At 49.2% G+C, this 14,481-nt stretch overlaps 4 protein-coding genes across 4 annotated transcripts; 1 reads left to right on the forward strand and 3 right to left on the reverse strand.

Moving 5' to 3' along the window:
• Positions 1–1,260: 1,260 nt before the first annotated feature.
• F4807DRAFT_451536 (MFS general substrate transporter) lies at positions 1,261–3,022 on the reverse strand (the record flags this gene model as incomplete). Its single annotated transcript, XM_048000247.1, has 4 exons — positions 1,261–1,687; positions 1,795–2,369; positions 2,493–2,752; positions 2,875–3,022. 4 exons carry the CDS (start codon positions 3,020–3,022, stop codon positions 1,261–1,263), a joined length of 1,410 nt encoding a protein of 469 aa, XP_047854787.1.
• A 2,510-nt stretch (positions 3,023–5,532) lies between these two features.
• On the reverse strand, positions 5,533–6,821 carry F4807DRAFT_460097 (mitochondrial biogenesis AIM24-domain-containing protein; the record flags this gene model as incomplete). The annotated part of the gene is made up of 3 exons (XM_048001473.1): positions 5,533–6,387; positions 6,466–6,584; positions 6,644–6,821. 3 exons carry the CDS (start codon positions 6,819–6,821, stop codon positions 5,533–5,535), a joined length of 1,152 nt encoding a protein of 383 aa, XP_047854788.1.
• Positions 6,822–7,011: 190 nt separating this feature from the next.
• On the reverse strand, positions 7,012–10,431 carry F4807DRAFT_424480 (kinesin heavy chain). Its single transcript, XM_047997877.1, has 2 exons — positions 9,576–10,431; positions 7,012–9,478 (listed from the first exon to the last, which is right to left on the reverse strand). The coding sequence occupies exons 1-2, from the start codon at positions 9,784–9,786 to the stop codon at positions 7,509–7,511; spliced, it is 2,181 nt and encodes a 726-aa protein (XP_047854789.1). The 5' UTR covers positions 9,787–10,431; the 3' UTR covers positions 7,012–7,508.
• Positions 10,432–11,399: 968 nt separating this feature from the next.
• Positions 11,400–13,433, forward strand: F4807DRAFT_424486 (uncharacterized protein). The gene is made up of 3 exons (XM_047997878.1): positions 11,400–11,926; positions 12,133–12,793; positions 12,877–13,433. The coding sequence occupies exons 1-3, from the start codon at positions 11,864–11,866 to the stop codon at positions 13,050–13,052; spliced, it is 900 nt and encodes a 299-aa protein (XP_047854790.1). The 5' UTR covers positions 11,400–11,863; the 3' UTR covers positions 13,053–13,433.
• Positions 13,434–14,481: the final 1,048 nt, after the last annotated feature.

Here is a 14,481-nt window from a genome sequence, read left to right on the forward strand (position 1 = left end):
GCCTTGGCAATAACTAGGTAGGTACCTATGTATGAAGGTATCTATCCAAAGACCATGACTAACTCAATAGTCAATATAAGCATCCATGTGTGACTTCTTGCAAGTCATTAACTAAGCATAAGAAGGCATCTCACCATACAGGATGCTAGTCACGCTATTTTGAGTTTGAGAAAATTCAACACAAGCATCATTTATTACCTAATGATGATGCTTTGGCCATTGTTTGGACTGATCTCAAGTTGCACATTCATTCTATTATATACCTAATAGGTTAGTTCATACTGTTCACATCAAGAAAGTTCCTTCACTTAGCAGACAATTCCATTCACAAAACCACAGTATTAGCCCCTATTCATACCTACCTAGGTATCCAGGTCAGAATGTCTTTACGTCGAGTAGGTAATCTTAGTCTTATACACACCAACAACGGAGTCTTTTCCCTGCTAACAATACAAGCATCGTCTCTATCATCTCTATTACAACAAACGTACCTCCCATCATGCAAGTCACACAATGGAAAACAGCACAAGCAATAGTCATTCTAATATGTGTGCCACCAGTAACATCACTTCGATGTGCTCGTCAGTCAATCAACCTGGTTTGAACCGCTTGACACCACATTGCATGGGGGCGAGCAGTTCAGCACCACTAGCTAGGTATGGTCCGCGATAGAAGATCGAGATTGTAAGAGCCTTCGACGCTTTCGGAGTTGTCTATTTGAGACATGTTGGCCTATGCATAGACATGACGTTGCTAAGAACATTATGCCTACTAACACCATACAACAGATCGAGCTCACTGCAATGAATTACTTTGTCCGCCTTCCCAGTCCTGTGGACGACTTCGATGTGAACCCAATCATGACAAAGGACAAACAGAACACCATCCACAACACCCATCACTCTACTATTACAAGGTTATTTATTCCCCGGGTATATAGAGAAAGTATCTCAAGAGTCGAGAATACCGGTATGTTGAGACGACACCAAGGAGATGTCATCCAGCCAGAACAAACAAAACGCCGCCTATGCCATTCACAGGTATCCCCAACCGATGACCTAGAAATCTAACCCGCCAATAAGCCGGCATCCTTTTTTGGGTATCTAAGCAGATCCATCTCACAGAAGTCGTCATGTCTAAGAAGTCCCACCCTCGTTCCCCCCCCTCGTTAAAAGCCACCATCTCCAATCCCCGAACCCCCAACCCCCTATTCTCCTCTTACCCCACTTTCTCCCCCCCCTCCTCCTCCCCTTCCCATCTTCAAACCTTGATCCACTTGAAGCCAACCAGCAGGGAGCGGCTCAGCACGAACCAGGCCATACTAGCCGTCATGACGATACCGCAGAAGAGCTGGAGGCCCAAGAACTTGCCGCCCTGGGCGCTCACGATGGCGCCGCCGATGGGCGAGCCGGTCAGCGCGCCGAGGGCGGCGAAGAAGAAGGCGACGCCGGTGCGCGTGCCGATCTCGCGGATGTCGCTGATCTGCGCGACGACGGCCGGCAGCAGCGAGATGAAGCCGCCCGACGCGAAGCCGAAGACCGCGCCGTACACCACCGTCGCCGCCGTCGACTTGCCCGGCACCCACAGCGCCAGCGTGATCACGCCCGACAGGCCCGCGATGAAGATCATCGTGTTGAAGCGCCCGAACCGGTCGCCTAGGAAGCCGGGGAGGATACGGCCGGGTATGCTGTGCGAGGGGAGGTTTTTTGGTTAGTTCATCTTGTAGTAGAGTAGGTTTACTTTGAAAACTTGGAGGAGGGGGCTGAGAGTGAGAGTGAGAGTGAGGGAGCTTACCTGACGGCGTTGATGATGGGAAGTAGGTACGGGATGATATCCGGGCTGATGCCCTCCTGCTTGGCCTGTAACTCGATGTAGTTAAAGGGCAAGAACATGCCCCAGAAGAAGAAAAAGGCGGCGAAGGCGATGCACAGGAAAACGGGCTCGCGTAAGGGTCGCACGTATTCCATGATGTGGAAGGGCTTCTTGCGCGGCGGCAGGCGGGACTTGATGGTGCAGCAGGCGAAACCGCACAGGCCGAAGAACATAAAGCCGAGGACACGCATGGTCCAGCCGAAGCCGATCTTCGGGATCAGGTGCTCCATCATGATGGGCAGAATGACACCGCCGAGCGAGGAGCCGGACACCATGATGCCGAGCGCCGCGGCCCGCTTCTTGAAGAACCAGCCTATAACTGAATTCGTCGCGCAGTTGAACACGGCGCTCATACCCACGGCGCTGACGATGCCTTGCGAGAGGATGATTTGGTAGTACTCCGTCGAGAGGGAGAGCATCATCATGCCGAAGACGTAGACGAAGGTTCCGATGATTAGGAGCCATCTGGGGCCGTAGCTATCGTACAGTCGACCCATCTGTGTTGTCAGAATTAGCTACCGCTCCTTGTTTTCGTTCATATTTCGTCCCATTCCGACCAATGGAACCAACACCCACGTCCGACAAGAACGTAAAAAAAGGGGGATAAGATAGGCACTTACAACCACGTTCAATCCCGACATCATGAAGACCTGAAGCGAAGTAATCCAACTGACGGTCGATTCGCTGTAGTTCGACAAGGGATGCTCGACATAGTAATTGACAAACACGCCGACACAGTTGACGAGCCCGAATGTGCTGAACAGCGCGCAGAAGCCACCGGCGACTACGAGCCAGGCCACAATGCCGCCATCCGGAAAATCAGCCGGGTTGAAGCCGGGCGGGCCTGACGGTGGAAGCGGTACCACGCCGCCTTTCTCCACTACAAGGACGTCGAGTTAGTTATATTCTACCTAAAATTCAGAGCGCGAAAAAAGAACATCCTTTAAGAAGCTCGCTAGCTACTTGCAGTTGAAAAGATAAAAAGGGAGGGGGGGTATTTACTATCAGCTTCGATCACATTCTCGGGTTCGGGAAATATGTTGGCGTTAGTCGAGTGAGTTTGCGACTGGATTCGTTCGAGGGACGGCCTCGACTGATACGGACTCGGATCGATCGAGTCTTTGGGTATTTCAGTTGATACGCCTCCCATTGTCGACGCCTCCGATTCGTATCCGGGCATTTTGCTCTGCGAGGACTTATGGGAGATGGAGAATTTTGGCTGGGTGGGAGATGCCATTTTGACAATTTCCAAGGGTGTAGACAAAGAAAACCTAGCTGGGAAGAAAAGTATTGTTTGTTTGCTCTGCAGTGCACCAACGCAAGGACCCGAGGGTTCGGGTTCTTCCAACCAAGTATATGACTGCAATGCAGGACCAGACGATCGATGTATCGATGTATCTAGTATCCCAGGAAGCTATTCCAGAATGTTAGGATTTCAAGATGAAATATCTTATATTTCCTACGATGGACACGCGATGAGTAGAAGATGGTTACAGTGCGTCACTGAGGCATGCTCAGTCTCTTATATGAAATAGTAGAGTCGATCCGAGACACTCGGGCGAAGACGAGGGTGCTCGGTGTTAAGATGGTGGTCAGAGGGTACATGCAGCTCAGGGTCTTAGGGTCTCGTAGCTGGGAGACAACACAGTACGTACCCACTATGCATTCATTATTTCTTTATTATTATAGATATTATTTTGCGACACCCCGGGGACTGCGTGGGGCAATGCGCGATGAAGAAAAAGAAAGACATTGTGTCTTGTTCTCAAGGATTGATCAGATCATAGGTCAGTCTCTAATAGATGCGATATTGCGTGAGCTCGGCCTTCGCATCGTCGTGTAAAAGAAAAAGGGGGGGATGTATTTGCAGTATTGTGAGAAGAGTGAGTGAGAGTGCTTTCGTCGCGCTTAACAGACTGAAAAAGACCGAGCGAGTCACTAGAACGGACCCGTAGGGCTGATTCAAACGTGTGTGATTCGTCTTACCAAACTCGATTCCCGGCGGTTGCATAGCGGTGCACTGAAAACATATTTCGATTTGTTACATTTGACCTGTATTTGGGTGTCTTTGGGAGAGGATGGGGGTTTTCACTAGATAGCCCAAGGCGTGGGGATGCGGCAGACTACAATGATAATGCCCCTGGGGGAATATGTGGGCCAGCTAGTACTGAAATAGAATGGGTTGAAGATCACGGAATAACAAGGCATTAGCCAACTTCGGCCTCGAAAGAAAGGCGCGAACGAGCGAGCAAGCCACACTTATTACGCTTGTTACAAAGCGGTACAATGTCTTAATAGGCATTTAAATGCGTGTGGTGTCACAAAGACAAGACAGGAAGCGGCATCTTACTTGTATACTACTTGTAGCACAGAGAAGTCGTGTCCCCCATCAGACCAATCAAACCTAATTACGGCCAAGAGCTGAGAGGCTGAATTGATGCTGCTTACGTACTCACGGAAACGTGGTTTGGATGCTCAATATCGTCGGGTCGCGCTAGACCTATTAAGATTAAATGTACCTTAAAAAATGGATCTTATCTATACGTAGATCTTGCAGGCCCGCAGGCCGGTTGGAAATATATTTAGTCTCGGAGATATCCAATATATCTCGGAATTGCGAAGGACATCCGAGGAGTACGAGCATTCAATATTGAACATGAAGGGCACCAATACTAAAATAGTTACTTAGGTACCTACAAAGCCCACGTCGTATTATTCTGGTTCCATCTTGTTGGTGTTCGGGTGACCGCTCACACTGATGCTGGATGAAACACTGCTTGTCCGCTGAGTAATGCGGTACCAGAATGCCTGTATAACGCACACCTGACTTTTGTATGAAGCTGATTGATATATAGCAATATTTATGGTTTGGAAGAAACACCAACTACCCAGTCCTCTAATATCTCTGCATAGTACATGCTACATAGAGGGGAGAGAGGATGCACGGACAATAGTCCGAGTACCAAACACCAAGTCCGGCCAAGGGCTGCACGACCACTTAGCTCAACTTCACTATGCCGCATTCTACCAAGCCGGACATCGTCTGGTCAAGAACCCGCAGATCTACGTGTCGTAAGCCATGCTACGGATGTTGTTCAAACCGTCGGCCGATCTTAAAATGACTCAAATGTACGGCCGAAGCCGAGTTTTCCCAATCGTAATCCGTCTGCTTCTGCCGGACGGTTGGTACACGTGTGCCGGCAAAGCATCGTGGACCGCAGCCCCCATTACACCGAAACCGCCCTTAAGTGTAAGAGAGCCTCACGCAAGTACCACATATTGTCAGAGCCACCTAGCACTTGAATTGGAGATGGCATTCGAACTTCATTCGGCAGAATTTCCACTTCGGCACTTCGTAATTCTTGCTTGGGGTGACTTGGCTGAATGATTAGTATTAATAATTTTGAGTTGCCTTCGAAGTTTGTTTAATCTTAGCGCATACCATGTAGTATCATTCTATACCGTAAATCGCTAGAGAACATAGCTTTGACCGGGTATCATACATCTATTTTTTCAGGCTCCCATAGAATCGTAGTCAATGCTCCTGTTAATGCTTGTGACTGGTCTATAGTACATCGTACAGCCCATGCTCTTTTCCCCCCATCCCTTCCCCTTCCCCCCGCCCCTGTCCTCTACCTCCTATCCCCTATCTTGCCGACCCTACTTCTTCTCGAACCCCTTCAGATTCTCCGCGTCCACGAACTTCACCTTGCCATCCTCACCAACACTCGCCACATTAATCCTGACCTCGGCCTTATCCTCCGTCTTCGGCGGCCCCGCATCAAGCTTCGGCTTCGTCTTGAGCTCCACCGCCTTAGGCACCTCCCCCATCGGCGCATCCGCGAGCTCATTAACATCCTCGCTCGTCAACACATCGCTAACCCTCGCCCCCCTGCTGGACATAAGCAACGTCATCGGCCCGCGGAACTGCAAGAACAGCCCATCGCCCCAGATCGTCCTGCGCGCCGCCGTCCTCGCCGCGAACAGGACGCGGCTCAGGAACTTGTACGCGTCCGTCTTGCGCATATTGTCCAGGAATGGGGTGCTCGGCAGCAGCGCCGTCAGCGACGGGATCTGGAAGCCGACGAACCCGGAGCTGCGGAACCGGAACGGCAGCGGCGGCGCCTTGGTCACCGTGTACGCGACCACGTTCGCCGGGTGCGCGACGAACTCCTCGCCCTCGGCCAGCGTGACTTGGTAGGTGTGCCCCGGCGCCGAGAGCGCGGCGAGCCCGCGCCCCGTGAGCTCGGAGGAGCCCCAGTGCGCGAGCGGCAGGCGCGTCTGCACCCGCGGGGTCACGGTCAGCGTGTGCCCCGTCCAGGCGAGGAGCGCGGAGCGCTGCGCTACCATCCAGTCTGTTGTCCCGTCGAGGTGCAGCACGGTGAACGTTGTGGTGGGCGATTTCGTGGATATCAGGGCGGTAAGTGGCGTTGTCGAGGTGATGCGTTGGTAGAGGAACGGGACGCCGGTGGCGGCGCGGGTGAAGGGAGAGAGGATGGAGAGGGTGGATTGAGCCTGGGCACTTATTGTTAGTTTAGAGCTCGTGACATGCTAGGTAGGTAGATGAGTAGCTGGATTACAGTGGCATCGTACATTTTGGGCTTTGCCGGAAACCGCTACGAGTGTTCCGCGGCGCGTATATAATCTCTGCGAAGCTGATAGGGATACTTTGAGGAGGGAGTATGGCGTCCCTAACACCTCGAATCGGGCATCTGCCATGGAATATAAGCATTTATATCCAATAGAAAATGCAATACACTAGAAGGCATACCTGTAACATCCTTAAACCCACCCGCGGACGTGCCAAAGACGTCTCCACTAAGACGAGGGGACTCTGTCGAAGGAGAGGAACTGATTTGAATAGCTCTACATTGCCGGCAAATGTAGCTTGTCCGATGCGCCAATTGATCAGTGCGACCTCTTATAGTCGGAAGGGAGAGGCCGCGCATGGTGGCGGTCTCAAAGGGAGGCCCGTAGTTAAAGTGACCGTCGTGGTCGACAGCTTTGGTCGTTCTTGGATTTTAGGTATGACGACTGAGCAAAAAAATAGCGGGAGCTTCTCCAAACTTTTGAGCCTTTCGATAGCCGAACCTCGAAGAAAACCCCTGTCTAACCGCACTAAAACGACTAGCAGCTGCTTAGTAAGAAGTTGACTTTACCGGAACGGCCCGTCAACTTCATCTCTTACCTACCCACCTAGTAGACAGTCACACCTACATGCAATCAATATTTCTTCCCACCTAAATATTGGTCAACCCCCTGACCTTCCATGAAGTATATTAAGACTTCCTGTCACGAAGCATACACCCCAAATTAAAACAATTTAATCTCTCAACAATCCTGTTCAGCTTAATAGCTTCTACGTATCTTTCCACTACTGTGAAACCAATGCAAACTATAGCCCTATGAAGCTATCCTAGGAAAAACTTCCAACGGACTTTAGTCGAATGAATATGCCTTAATCCCAACAAATCATATGCCTACACCATCTCCTTTAAAAACGCCGTGCCGATGCAATTTCAGTTCACTCCATCCATGCCTAGACGACCAAGAAAAAACCGCCAGCTGATGCAAATGCAGCCTTCGCAAAGCGACTAGAAACGATGAAAAAGCGAAAGAAAAAGAAAAATGCCGAATTAAGAAAATCCCGGAGAGGCGAGCAGGCCCTCATAAGCACGGTCTATAGTGCGTCCGCCCATCCCGGGGATCGTTCTAAGTTGCTCTATCGAGTTGATGCGACCACCATCCTCCGCCATGAGCTCTAGGTAATCTACCAGGTCCCGAGCTTTCTTCGGTCCGAAGCCCTGAAGAGTAGTGATCAAGGAAATATCTCGCGAGTTGACAATGTATAACAAATTCCGCGATACAGGACCTTCCTCTATCACTGTCGACTCCCCGGATGCCTTGGTAGTCCTTGACCTCTTGGTCTTCGTACGACCTCTGCCCATGAAGTCATCGTCATCGTCGTCTGCTTCCGCACCATTGTACCCGTCGTCTTCGACTGGCCGGCTAGGCTTCTTATGCTTCTTAGCCGGGCTCTTGAACGGGCTCTTAGACGGACTCTTAAACGGACTCCTTCTGATCTCATCTCCCGTTTCACCGGGTGACATATCCCGAGCTCCGCGTTTGGCATCCAGTCGAGCTTTTAGCTTCTCTATCTTTCCGAGGAGCTTTGCTTGGCCTGGAAAGTAAGGCAAAGCCATCTCATACATCTTAAGCGCGCTGGCTTCTTCTCCACGCTCCTTGTGTTGTCGAGCCATCAGCAAGAATTGTAAACCCTCCGAGCGGGAATCATCGTGACGTCCATCTTCGATGCGCTTCTCCAGAGCCTCGAGACGTCTCTGTACAGCCTCATTGATCTCAGGCGGTGCCGGGGCGGCCTGCGTTCGAGAAGCTAGAATCTCGCTCACCTTCTTCTCCACCATCGCTTCAATCTGGTCTGCGGACATGGAGGGTAACGTTGGTTGCGGTGGCTTGACTGACTTAGGTATTAGCGCCGGACGGGTGATCTTGCTCGGCCGGCTCCCGCCATCTGAAGAATCGGAAGGACGCATGTGAGAAGGCGATCGCTTCATAGTGGTATTGGCCATAGGTCGCGATGCAGGCTGCGGTGGCTTTAGCCGATCGGTGTACACACTGAAAGCCTTCACCGGGCGATCGGTAGGCTTATCTGCGGCCTTGGCGGCAGCCCCCGAATGGATGTTATGCGCATTCGCAAGGGGTCGCAACGGCTGGCGAGTAATGCCTGAACCAGGTTTTGAAATGGCACGCGGAGGCTGTTTGAAGACAACCTCATTCTCGATCTCGCGGACTTCGATCCGTTTAGCCCTAGAACTGACATTCAAGCTACTGAGGGTATCGAGGTGGTAGCTTCGAATTGGTGCAAGGTTCAAAAACATGATGGTAATGCCATTGTTTTGGCCGAGTGAGAGAATTCGCGTCATCTTCGACTCTCGGAACGGTATACGGCGATCTCCTCTTGAAATGGCGTCAATGCACTGGCTCAACACGAATAGACTCTTGTTGATAGCAGCAGATTCGATTAACCGTTCCTTGTCGTTCTCCGTTCGACGATTATCCTCCGAACCAGCCAAGTCAATGGCTGATGCTGTGCTTTCTCGGACCATGTCTCCAGTGGTCTGTGTAAGCTTAACCCGCAGGATAGCATGGCTTCTACTACTATGGGCGTTGAGCTTCGTAGCAGCAGTTACGCGGTTGTTGTTGGCCTCGATATATAATCGTTCGAAGTCTTTCAAGTCTTGACAAGGTCGTTCGGATAAACCAGCAACGACAGTCTTGCCGTTAGCCTCTGCGCGTAGAGGTAGACCCGATGGTGTTCGCTTCTCGGGAGGTTCGAGTAGGTCGAAGACCTTGTCATTGTATATTTCGTAGTAGGAGAGGGCGACAAATACGGTAGTCTCGCCTTCGGAATCCTTGGTGATCTTCTTCGCTCTTCGGAACACACCACTAAGAAGTCTGGGGATAACACCACGCTCGGCCAACTTCAATCCGCCACGCATTGTATGGGTCTTGCCGGTTCCGGTGACACCATAAGCAAATATCGTCACGTCGAGGCCATTGAAGAGAGACTTGAGATGAGGGGCAACTGCAAAATTCGAAGTTAAGCTATGAATGTCCTACGTGAACCTGCACGAGGGACGACGAAAGGGATGGACGGATGGACAACGGAGATAAATACATACCTTCTGATGTGAATAGCTCCTCTTGTGTCGTCGACTGGTCGTATACACCATTGAAGGTGAATGAGAATTCCTCTGATTCATTCTTCGGGTTAGGTATCTTGACGACATTAGTAGTCTTGCCATCGTCGTTGCTCGCGGAGTGTACGATCACGTCCTTGTCCAATTCTTTTTCCAGGAGCGGACGTATCCGTGCAATCACGCGAACAGACATGACTTTTTCAAGTCAATTGACCAGCAATCATAAGTAATCTAGCAACAGGAAATAGCAATAGCAAAGAAGAGAAAGCAATGAGGGTATTGAATGATGCTGCCAAAATCGATAAATCGGTGTAGTTCATTCAATAACGGAAGTGTTATTATGGGATTGCTGATTTTGAGGATGGTAGGATGGCTTTGTTTAGAAGTTGGCACAAGCTTCGACAATTGAGCAATGGGAACCTTGCCCTGAAAAATAGATGGGGCTTGTGGGGCGGTTCGTTGTAAGGGAGCAACCAGCAAGAACACCTCACGCGTTGCGCTAAACGATTTAAGCTTTTTAGGTACTTAAGTACCACTAAAGAACATGTTACACGCGCTGTAACTTCCCATCGAAATTCATCTTTCAATAGATGCCTGGTGGTTGGTATTCTTCAATGAATTGAATATTCAACGTTTCTGACACCGCTCCTCCCTTCATAATATTCCTGACGTGGCACGATTAGGTACCCGCCAATCAAGATGTAGGTATACTGGAATTCGCCCATTTATATTTCCCATGGATACCAAGATAGCGAACTAGATTCTGCCCATTTTATTGGACCATGGGTTGGTGGTCCGGTGTATTGTTGGCGAAGACCACTTAAATGTCAAATCCTGATTCCCTCTTGCGCGGTTCAGCTGCTCAGGAATTCGATCAATAGTGACAACGATCCTAAACTCATGCAGTCAAGTCCAATGTTTAAGATTGGATCTGGATTTGATGTAGGCAATCACCTGACTAATAGTACCTCGGAACAAGTAACTCTTGAGGCTTTTGAGCTAGGCTGGTCAGCTTCACTCCATTCCGAATTACGGGACTCGGGGCTTCGGCGCGGCAAGCACAACCTCCACCATGACAAAACTCCGTGCGACTGCCCTATATGCGGCCTACATTGCGGCGGCAGCGTACCGGAGCCTGCTTCTCGACCGTCTACTTCCGCCTAGATTAACTTTCCTTCGGCCGACATATACGGTCCGAGTCAATATTGTTACACTTTTCTTGTAATATTTTGAATGTTTATTTCCTAGGTACCTAGGTAGACGCATAATTATATACACAGCTTAGGCACTTGTTTTCACCTCATAGGAATATCGGAAACCAACTACTCATACCTTCAGCTCAGCTCGATGATAAAAATAGGACCACAGTTTGTTTTCTTCTTCCTCTTCCACCTTCCGAGAGACATGGATGAGATGCAGCAGCTGAAGATTTCCCTAATAGGTAGCTGTAGTGGGGTAGTGGGGTCATAACCTTGCAAAATCGGCTAACTCCATTGGTCCATTAGCAGATTTCTGTGCTTCGTACCTGAGCCGCAAGCAGCATTCTTCCAACTTCTTATTCTACATTGAAGACAAAAGAAAAAACAGCACAACGCATTAAGACAGGGTGGGATTTGATGAAAGATGCTCTTTAATATCGCTAATGAGGATATGTAAGTTAGAGCGTAAAATAGATAGTGTGTGTTGGGAATGACTCTGTTGTACCTTCAAGTTCTATTTTTGAAAATTTTTTCTTTTCTTCCCCAGACTTTTTTTTTCTTCCGTCTCTTTTTTTTCTTTTCATTTTTTTTCTTCTTATCTCGCCGCTCTCACTCTATACTTGTCTCGATACCGTGTTTCATTTAACACAGCTTTTGGGCCTTATTCTTATTTTCTAAGAAGTTGTGTTCTTCAATATCAAGAGATTCATCAATTTTTTTCTTTTTGACGATACCCCTGAAAATAGAACCAATTTTAACTTCAACTAAAACTGATCCTAGCCTCTTGCACGTCTGCTCGGGATTGCTCCTTCTCAGTTTAATCCAAGGTCAAATCAACATCCATAGCAGTTGCCATTTACAATAGCTCTTGTGACTCCGGCAGTTTCTTAGTTTTATTACCGATAGAAGGTTCTTTCCTAATATCTGCCGGAAATCTATCCACCTTGTTAATCCACACCGTCCGCCTTCTTCCTCCTTCCCGGAGCTGCATCGACGACTTGCCGGCGAGACCATATATCGCCGGTTCTCATTTGCAAATTTCTTTCTCTTCCTTCATCACTTTTGCTAGAAATGTCTAGGCAACGTCTGAACTTTGTCCAAAGGTTCGTCCCTGATATCAACCGGCTCTTTGCTGTAAGTGACTCAACTAGCACCTTTCCGAGCACATGCCCTCTATCTCAAATCCCACAGTTCGAGATCGCCTGTAGCAGTCATTCACTAGTTTCTCATACTAGTTCATTTTCGCGATCGTATTCATACTTATCTATATTCTCATTTTTATTCGTCTCATTCTTCAAGCTTCACTTTTACATGAGCCAAATGCTAACTTGCGCGTCAAGTTCTCAAACGGCATGATGCCGTCCCACCACGTCTCTAATGGCTCTGTGGATCCTCACTCTCTTAACTACGAGGGTAACAACCTCAATGAGCTCACGCGCCGTCAGATGATCGAAGATATTGATGCCTACCGCTATGACCTGGATTTCTGTCGCAACCAGCTTACAACGCCTGATCTCACAGCGCAAGAGACCAGAACTCTCCAGATCCGTGTTTTGGATTGCGGCCACAACATCCGTCACTGCCAGCACCGGATCCAGCTGATGGAAGCACAGGAGGCGCGTAGAGCTGCTGCCTCCGTCGCGGCGGCAGCGTCCACGGTTAACAACCACCGCCAGCACCGCGTCTCCGCCACCCCCAGCGCTAGCGTGAAGCGCAAGCTTGCCACGGTAGACAGCGAGGGCGAGGACGAGGACAACAAGGAGATTGACACTAGTCTGGACGGCCCAGGCACGAACAATGTCCAGCGCCTCGGATTCTGGAAGTGTCGGTTGTGTGTTTCGAGAAAGTTCCTTGATGCAGGTACCAACCGCGTGCCTAGTGCGCCGTGCAAGTGGCCCTTGAAGGACGTCTCGAAGATCCTCAACCACTACCTTGACATGCACACCGAACACACGGTCGAGGAACGTTGCGCGGAGCTTGGTGCTGCGCTCGCGCATAACCGTAAGTCTTTCTCCACGTCAACCTGATCTCTGCAATGTTCCTCGGGTAGATACTAGATGTCAGATGCTAATTATCCGTTACAGGAGGACCTTTCGAGTATTGGTTGACCCGCACCCGAGGACAGGACTTGTCGGAGGATAACACCATCATCGATGCCTACATCGATATCCTTCAGTCTGGAAGCTTACCGGCACCTTTACGTGGCCTCAGTCGAGCAGCTGCCAAGTTTCCACCCACGGCTATCGGAGTGGAGCGATGATCGGATCGTAGACGGGATCCGCTATTAATATCTCACAAATCACAATACTACCAGAGATGAGATAGAAAGCTCAGGGTAATGAAACATAAGGCTTGGAGAGATGGGTCATGGGTAGAGGCTTATCTATGAACATTGAATTCGGCGGGGCAGGCATCGTGGATTTCATCTTCGAAACGGATGCATTCTATTATAGCATGGCGCTAGGAGTTATCTCTGGATGCGGCTTTAAATCTGCGGGCTCCATAGGCAAAAAGCTTCGAAGGGATATCTGGCTCTTTCTAAGGGAGACTGCAATCTCGTCGCTAGAGTACGTCGTTGCGTATGTATTCAACGAATTTTCATCGGATAAATTTAGTGCTCCAATACATTAAATATCCTAAATATGATTGATGATATGTTAAACAACCCCAAGGAATATCACCCAAGTTCCAGACTCGTCACATTTGGACCCTCATACCTTCACAAACTCCCACACAGTCCCGTCACTCTTGCTTTCATCAACTTTGCAGCCCCCCAAATTTGAAACCGGCCAGAGCTTATCATCGTGTTTCGTCAACACTATGTGACCGCCATCGGGATGTCCTCTTGTAATAAAATATTCCCAGGTTAAATGGCGCCGCTGATCGGCAACTATATCCCCCTTATTATTGTGTCCTAGGTGCAGGCCGTCGCTAGGGTTCCGGAATCCAAGCCATCCATCCTTGGAGATACAATGCCAATGGTAGCCACCTTGATCGCCTAAATGAGGTTCCAAGCAAATCCGCCCATCTACCAGAGTAATTTGTAACTTCGATTTCTTTTCGCGGATAATATACGTTCCGCCAGGCCATAGTACGGTTGTTTGGTCACCTCTGTCGGTAGACTTAGGCTCACTCTTATAGCTCTCCGCCGCCGTATCGCTGCTCGCAGGTGTCATGTTTGTTTCGGTGGTAAGAAGACTAAAATCCGAGCAAAGTTCGATATCTTCCTTTTCTGACATTGAGTTTGTTGCAGATACTTGGAGTGAAGATAGATAATTTGGTAAGTGTACCTATGATTATTTATCAAGTTATCTTCGACAATCAGGGCGTATGTTAGATATATATCTGTTTATAGCGCCGTTTGCAATGCACATTTTTACGGGAAGTCGCATACCTACCTAGGTAGGCGCGAAGAAATATGTGCCTCGGCAAGGGGAAATTTTTTACGTAGGTAGATATCCGAACGTACCTACCTACTTACAGAAGGTGTATATGAACTTCAGAGGTGGTCGAAAATTTGAGGCGGTAGGAAACTATGGTCTACTTAGGTACGTATGACTAAGTCGTTTGCCCCTTTTCGAGAATCTCCGAGATCAGGGCATTGCACAGACAAAACAATTATTTAGTTTGTTTTTGATTGTTTGGGTCAGCTAAAACAAAACAAGGAATTTTTCTTGTTTATCCATACA

Source organism: Annulohypoxylon truncatum (assembly GCF_022578515.1).
Source record: "Annulohypoxylon truncatum strain CBS 140777 unplaced genomic scaffold F4807scaffold_14, whole genome shotgun sequence".
Taxonomy (NCBI): Eukaryota; Fungi; Ascomycota; class Sordariomycetes; order Xylariales; family Hypoxylaceae; genus Annulohypoxylon; species Annulohypoxylon truncatum.

Bases quoted from the DNA above. Each gene is read 5' to 3' on its own strand.
- F4807DRAFT_424480 (XM_047997877.1), bottom strand. From the start codon at position 9,786: ATGTCTGTTCGCGTGATTGCACGGATACGTCCGCTCCTGGAAAAAGAA. The intron at 9,479-9,575 runs GTATGTATTTAT...CGAATTTTGCAG, and splicing joins GGAGCTATTCACATCAGAAG to TTGCCCCTCATCTCAAGTCT.
- F4807DRAFT_424486 (XM_047997878.1), top strand. From the start codon at position 11,864: ATGTCTAGGCAACGTCTGAACTTTGTCCAAAGGTTCGTCCCTGATATC. The intron at 11,927-12,132 runs GTAAGTGACTCA...TTGCGCGTCAAG, and splicing joins ATATCAACCGGCTCTTTGCT to TTCTCAAACGGCATGATGCC. The intron at 12,794-12,876 runs GTAAGTCTTTCT...TATCCGTTACAG, and splicing joins TGCTGCGCTCGCGCATAACC to GAGGACCTTTCGAGTATTGG.